The sequence below is a fragment of the Oryzias melastigma genome, linkage group LG10 (genome assembly GCF_002922805.2).
Source record: "Oryzias melastigma strain HK-1 linkage group LG10, ASM292280v2, whole genome shotgun sequence".
Taxonomy (NCBI): Eukaryota; Metazoa; Chordata; class Actinopteri; order Beloniformes; family Adrianichthyidae; genus Oryzias; species Oryzias melastigma.
In genome coordinates this window covers 17,261,595-17,268,896 of record NC_050521.1, presented here as the reverse complement: position 1 = coordinate 17,268,896, position 7,302 = coordinate 17,261,595, and the positions used below count along the sequence as shown (strand labels likewise).

Sequence of the window (7,302 nt, the reverse complement as noted above, 5' to 3'; positions counted from 1 at the left end):
CTGTCCTGGGGAAGAGGATCCCTCCATCGAGGTTTCGCCTTTCTTTTATCCCTCATTGAGAAGGAGGCTTTATGGGCAAGGAGGCCCAGTTTAGTTTAGTCTGTTTAGATATGAATGATTTTATGTTTTTGCTCAATCATCCACATGAAGACAACTGAGTAGTGATATTGGGTTATAAATAAAATAAATTATATTTCCAGTTTGGTTCCAGTGTGGGACACAAATACACTGAAAACACAACAAACTGCTAACGTGACCAAATGTTGAATACGTTTTAGTCTCAACAGGATTTCCTTAAATTAGTTATCCTTGGGACAGCTTATAATATTAAACAAAACCTAAATCTTTCCCAAGTGTTTCAATGAATTTGTTCAAAACTTCAGATTCTGGGGAGAGAAAGAACAAACATGTTAAAAAGATAGTTTATTTTGGTTCTTACCCGCCAGGAGTTTATCCACAGACTGAAAAGAAAAAAAAATGACTAGGGTACACAAAATGTGGGGATTTTTAATATATATCACAATGAATTTCATGTAGACAGCATATGTGCATACTTGAAAGACTAATGTCAATATAATGACCACCGACTTCAGGAAAACAAGCCCAGGTCTGGGTTGGGTTAAGCTGAAAAGACTAGTGTCTGGGATACTTGTTAGTGAGCACAAAACACAAAACCCAATCACTTATCCATAGAAACAAAACAAGAACTCTTTCACCCACAAAGCAGTGACAGTTTGGATGCTGCGATGAATCGTGCCCACTTGTTAGAGTTAACACTCAAAAGGAAAAAAACGTTTACCATTAAGCTTTTAATGTTTTTTTTCACCCCTCAAGGACATGTATATAAATATATAGACACATCCCCAGATAATTAACTCCCATACATGTTAAAATACCAACAAAATTATTATAAAAAAACATTTCTTTAAAGTGCTTTCTACTGACTCAAACAAATCATAGAGCGGTGCATGTTTGAGAGTTAAGAATCACTTCTTTTCTGATTAACTATGTTCCTCAGTGCTTCAAGAGTGAAGACCAACAGATGTAAGGCATGATTGCAATCAAATGGTTAAAGTACATCTGTGTCATAGCTAATACCACACAACTCAACGGTGGCAGATGAATACAGTACCACTTCAGGGTTGTTGTTTTTTTTTAATGTGAAGCCAACCATGTCATTTTTTATACTAAAATAATAATTATAATAATACTACATCGGTGAATTATCTGCAACACCGTAGCAGGTAGAACACCAAATTACAAAAAACGGGTGATCTAATATGCCGGTTTTGCTCCTTGCTGGAGGTGGTTGATTGAAACACATCTCTGACTTGACTTTTAAGACACATTTAATAAAATATCTACTACATTATCAATACATTATTAACTTAATAGAACTCCAAGTGTTTAGGCCGGGAGGACAATTTAAAATGATGGAAGTTCAACTGTTAATAATTTCTTCTTTTTTTTTTTTTTCTTTTAATAACTCCCCAAGATGCAGAATGTGTCCGGACTGAAAACCTGTCAAGATCTGACAGCACCAAACGAATGCCAGGGGGAGGAGCAGCTTGTTCCGATGGGGAGGGGGTTTATTTCTATGGAGGCAAACGTCTTCTGTACTCATTCCACATAGTAAGAACTAGCGTGATGTTTCACAAAGCACTGACAGTCATCGTGCAGCATTTCAGCTGAGTGGATATAAAAATATAGACATTTGAAACCCTGAATATATGCTCATATGCAATTTTCTGCAACAGAAAAGAATTTACAGCTGTCCCACCTGGTGTGTGCAACTTTTTGTTGTTGTTTTTTTTTTAGACTTCAGTTTCATCTAAATGTTTTTTTAGCATCACCTGTGGGAGGAGGTTTAACCCAACACAGAATGGCAAATCTGTCTTCAATGCCTGCACCAGTCTCTTCTGTTCCACTAAAATTACCTCTGGGGTGACACAGATTTACTCGGTTAAAGGAGTGTTTGTGACGTTACATCAACATGTCTTTGTGATGCCTTGCTATGTGCTGGCTCTTTTCTGAAGGCCTCCTGAAGCCCTTGGTGCAGTAATCACAGCGGTGGGGATAGTCCTTGGTGTGAATTGAGATGACGTGACGTTTGAAGCCAGAAGCGTCCGTGCTGTTATACTCGCAATACTGGCACTGATAAACCTTTCGACCGCTGTGCGTCTTCATGTGCTTCTTCAGCTCCGCCGGCTGCCGGAAACCTCGCCGGCAGCGCTTGCACTTAAAGGGGAGATCCTTTGTGTGCATGGACAGGATGTGGCGACTCAGGGTGAATGTGTCGGGAGCGTTGAAGTTGCAGTGCCGACACTGGTGCACCTTGTTGCCTTTGTGTGTCTCTGCGTGTTTTTTCAACTCTGAAGGCCGGTGAAAGCCTTTTTCACACACGTCACACTGGTGGGGGAAGTCCTTGGTGTGCACTGAAATAATGTGCCGTTTCAGGTCACTGGAGTTGGTGCTCTTGTGCTCGCAGTGTGGACACTGATGGGTCTTGTGGCCCTGCACAGTCTCCATGTGCCGCTGGAGCTCCCGGGCGTCAGCGTAAGCTTGGGGACAGTGGCTACACTTGAAAGGCAGGTCGGCGCCGTGCTTGCTCTTGATGTGAGTTTTTAGGTTGGACTGGTCCGCACAGCGAAACTCGCAATGCGGACAATGGTAGGGCTTCTCCCCTGTATGGGTCCGCATGTGCTTTTTTAGCTCTGATGGGTGACGAAAGCCTTTGGCACACTCCACACAAACGTGTGCAAAGTTCTTGCTGTGCACTGCCAACAGGTGGCGATTGAGCAGACCCTGTTCAGCTGTCTCATAATCGCAGTACTTGCAGTGATGCAGTTTGGGTTCTGGGTCCTTGACGATGAGCTTGTCGGAGCCTAAAGGGCTGGACTCGTGATAGCGCCGCGTGTACTCTGTATATTCTGGAGATCGCTCGCTGTTGTGGCTCAAGAGCTTGTGACTCTCCAGATGATTGTGGAAACTGATCTTTTTGTTGGTGGTAAAGTCGCAGTCTGTACACTGGTACTTCTTCTTGAGTAAATGGTCTGGATGGTTCTTCATATGGCATTTCAGGAAGCCCCTTGAACGAAACTTCTTTCCGCAGATGTGGCAGGGATAAACCGTCAAAGGCATCCCATCTGGTCCGATGATTACAGCTGGAAAAATGTCGGGAAAAAAACAAATCAATCTGTAGAAATTAATTTGTTAATTAAGTTGTTCTTGATTTAATTTTTTATAATCAAGACATTTTTTTAATCTAAATGAAAAGGACTTAATTCGTCAATGAAATAATTATACGCATCATACCAGTCTGACACTGCCTTGTATCCCCTTTCTTCTTCTTCCTAACTTTGGATTTCAGAGCTCTGTTAGCGCCCAGACCCTCACGGATTTGCAAATAAGGTGCAGCAACTCCATTCTTCACCTGATCAATGGTGGTACCTACAAAGATATTAAGATCAATTACACTCAAAAGAAAAGAAACATTGAAGTCTTTTAAACTCCTGCTTAAAAATGGGTCAAACACGTTGAAGCTTAAAAGTCTTGGCTGTTATTTTGCATTAGCCAAGGTCTTGCTTTGACTTATTTAGCAATTGTTAAGAGAGTTAGTAATGTTGTTGACATACTGATGTCTACATCATCGTCATCATCATCACTATCATCATCGTCGTCATCATCATCCTCCTCATCATCATCTTCTTCCTCCTCCTCTTCCTCTTTAGGTGGGTTCTTGATGGCCATGTAGACCATCTTGTCCCGGCCAACTCCCAGCCTGCCTGACGATGCTGCTTCCAGATCAGGATGGCCATTTTGGTAATCGTCTTCTGTTATCACCTCTGTTCCTCCTAAAAATGGCAAAATTGCAAGAATTACTTTTAACTAACAGGAAAAAAAAAGAAAAATGCGATTAAAGTTCACTTGCCTAAATCATCATCTGCTTCAGCTTTGAAGATGTAGACCTTGATGACTTCAGACTCTTCCTCCTCCTCTTTGATTTCCTTGTCCATTACCTCAGTACTGATCTCCAGAGGAGTGTCTCCTATGTCTAACTTCTCTCCCACCTCATCCACTGCAACAAAATAAATAATATTGTTATTAGAGACTCTGCAGAGTGGGCATTTTAATGTGCTACCATCAGTGTCTTACAGGAGATCATGAGGTAATCCTCTGAGCTGCTTCTTCCGTCGTCATCCTCATCTGTCTGCAAAGGAACAGCCTCATTTGGCAACTGTTGATGAATGATGGTCTCCGAGTTGGCTTCTGCCACCATCAATCCTTCTGACACAAGTTGGTGGTCCAGTGTACTGTCTTGGTGATCAGAGAGTAGCTCAGCTACAAACACCTGGTCAGGCATGTCATCATGGTGGTGATTTGGGTCCTGGATCAGGTCTGATGTTAAAACGTGGTGGTGATGGGCTTCCAAGGCTTCCTCGATTGCCACTTCTGTCCCTAAAATATTGTCAGGCATGATCACACTGTGTCCTGAGGCAACCATGTCTTCTGCGGTTATTTCGTGGGCCTCTACTCCCTGAGACTGGAGACTTTCCACATCTACTTCAAGACCTTCAACAACCTCTGCCTCTAAGCCTTCCACTTCCACCTCCTCTTCAAGTCCCTCCACAACATGAGCTTCCAGCCCTTCTACATCTACCTCAGCTTCCAGCCCCTCCACCACCTGCGCCTCAAGTCCCGTAACTTCAACCTCACCGTCCAAGCCCTCGACGACTTGAGCCTCCAACTCAACCACCTGGGTCTGCAGCCCGTCAACCACTTCTGCCTCCAGGCCTTCGACGTCTGCATGTAAACCTCCCACCACTTCAGTCTCCAGTCCTTCAACCACTTCTGCCTCCAGACCTTCAACCACTTGGGTTTCCAGACCTTCCACCTCAAGCTCATGCTCCAGGAGAATGCCCTCGTCTGTCATCACATCGGAGAGAAGCATACCCTCAGGCACAGACACCACAATGTGCTCGCCATCGATGTGAGCGAGACCTCCCATGCCAGCGACTGCAAAAAGAAAACAAAAAGGGGGGGGGGGGTTAGATTTGATCAAAATGCAAATAAATAAAGCTAATGCTTGACCAGGTTTTACAGACTTGCTTTCCTTTTCTTTTTAAACAAATAAAAAAGCAGTACAGCTATAAGCTTTCTGTTTTTATTGATACCTTTATGATGTTAATTAATTTTTTTCAAATGTTTCATAATTTCTGTGTTGGAAAAATGTTGTGCTTTCATGTTAAACCTGATTAAAACCTGAATTTTAAGATTGACCCAACTCAGTCAGAGTTGATCAAATTTGAAAATGTCTACTAAATAAAAAATAAAAATGTGCTGTGTTTCATTTCACTCTACTTTGGCAAAATGGTCAGACTATTTAAAGATAATAAATTAAAAAAATATAGAAAATAAATGTTTAATGAGAACAAAGAAGGCAGAGTAACACATTTTAAGACAAAAGCAAAACGGCAAACTTTTAATGTCCACAAATTTTTAGACTTTATAATTTAAGTTTGACCAAAAAAATCATTGTAAATATAGCTTGTGGTGTTTTTGTGATCTTTGACCACTCACCAAAGTCTTGCATGATCATAGCATGAGGCATCTTCAGCTCCTGAGCGTGCAGCTCCAACACCCCTCCTCCTTGATCCATGTTTTGATCCAGTAAAAACTTACTGAAAATGGTGTTGTGAGCAGAAAACTGGTCAAATTGTGTTGATTACATCAATTACAACTATATTGAAGGAACAAACAAGGATGTAATAGCTTGCAGTAAAAACAACATACCTTCACATTTAGTAAGATCTTTATAATAAAACCAACAAAATAACTGGCATGCCTTCTCCCATCAATTAATTCAATCTGAGGATGGAAAAAGAAAAAGTTAAATAAATGCAATAACATTATTGCAAGTTTAATCATTAGTGTTGTGATACCTTGCAGTCTTAGTTTCAAAAAGAAACCTTAAGCTGCAATGACAACTGGCTCCATCCTTTGTCTATAAAGAGTACTACACGTAACATTAACCTGCGGACATATAGCTCTGCACCTAGAGATGGTTGAGCCTGACGGGTAGAGAAACATATAGAAAGATTGCTTGCTCTTCTAGAAGTATAAATGTCTGTAAGCTGCAGGGTGAACTTTTGCGGTGTATGAATAGTTTATTTTGTATGAGAAATGTCATGTCGTCACATGACAATTCAAAATAAAACATCCTCGTCCCCGTTGGTGGTGACGTTCTGGGCAAATGCTTTATACGATAACGTGCATATCGGTAACACTCGATGCATTGGCCGTTTCGTAATTATTGTGAATCAACTGTATATTAAAATACAGATGCCTAATGTTTATGACCACCAATGAAGATAGCGGTTATGCAACCCCCTGGTATGGAGGCTAACGCCCTCCACCCACTAGAGCTAACTAGCAGCTATGGCTTATTTATCAAGCGCCATTTTGTTTTAGCATTAAAGCTAACTCCAGTGAAAAGAAAACCGGTCTAAAATCATTTTATCACCGATTTTGCAGCTCTTCAACATACATATCATAGGATACTGCAAGACAATGTAGCAAAGTATACTTTAATAGTGTAATTACTTATATTTGTTTGGAATAATCTCAACGACGGTCGTCCTTTCTGCTAGCTAGCGTGCTAAGCTAGTCGAGGCGGGTGTGCCGCATTATCTTCCATGTTGTTTTCCGAAAAGGCTGAAAGAGGCCCGCTACGTCTGACTGGGCCCGTGGGTCCCTTTCCGCGTGCCTTGGTGGACTGTTTTAAATAAATTTACCTGATAACGTCGTCTTCTGACCGTATTCTTGTGCCTCCCTCTTGCAGAAATTGTCTGTTACTTTTTTAGTTTATTTTTGACGGTAAGCTAAGTGCGGCCTGCAGTTTAGGATCCCCGGCCACTCTTTGCTAGGCCTCGGCCAATCAGCTTGCTTCCTGACAAGCAGAGGGAGGGCGGGGGGCAGACAATGCGTGGCCTCGTTTACCGCTGATCCCTTACTATTTGCGTCATGCATAACAGAGCAGATACTCACATTAAAACAATATTTCTCTCAATACAAAACTTGCGAGACTTAACTCGGGTGCGCAAAATTGATTTTTCACCCAAAATGTTTTATAATAAAACAATGTTTTTGAATTTAGTGAGCTCAGACTTTGAACGCACAGATGAGGCCTGTAGGCCATTTTGTCACAAGGGGTGGGTAGCATGGAGCCTTTTTCAGAGGTGGTCCAGCTACCAATAAATATGTATTTTTTGTGTTGCAAATGTCATATGATTAGGTAATTAT

General features: G+C 41.6%; 1 protein-coding gene across 1 annotated transcript; it reads right to left on the bottom strand.

Moving 5' to 3' along the window:
- Positions 1–410: 410 nt before the first annotated feature.
- On the bottom strand, positions 411–6,997 carry znf711 (zinc finger protein 711). Its single transcript, XM_024283137.2, has 8 exons — positions 6,795–6,997; positions 5,794–5,868; positions 5,581–5,681; positions 4,156–5,016; positions 3,932–4,078; positions 3,636–3,854; positions 3,316–3,450; positions 411–3,164 (listed from the first exon to the last, which is right to left on the bottom strand). The coding sequence occupies exons 3-8, from the start codon at positions 5,657–5,659 to the stop codon at positions 1,984–1,986; spliced, it is 2,622 nt and encodes an 873-aa protein (XP_024138905.1). The 5' UTR covers positions 5,660–5,681; positions 5,794–5,868; positions 6,795–6,997; the 3' UTR covers positions 411–1,983.
- Positions 6,998–7,302: the final 305 nt, after the last annotated feature.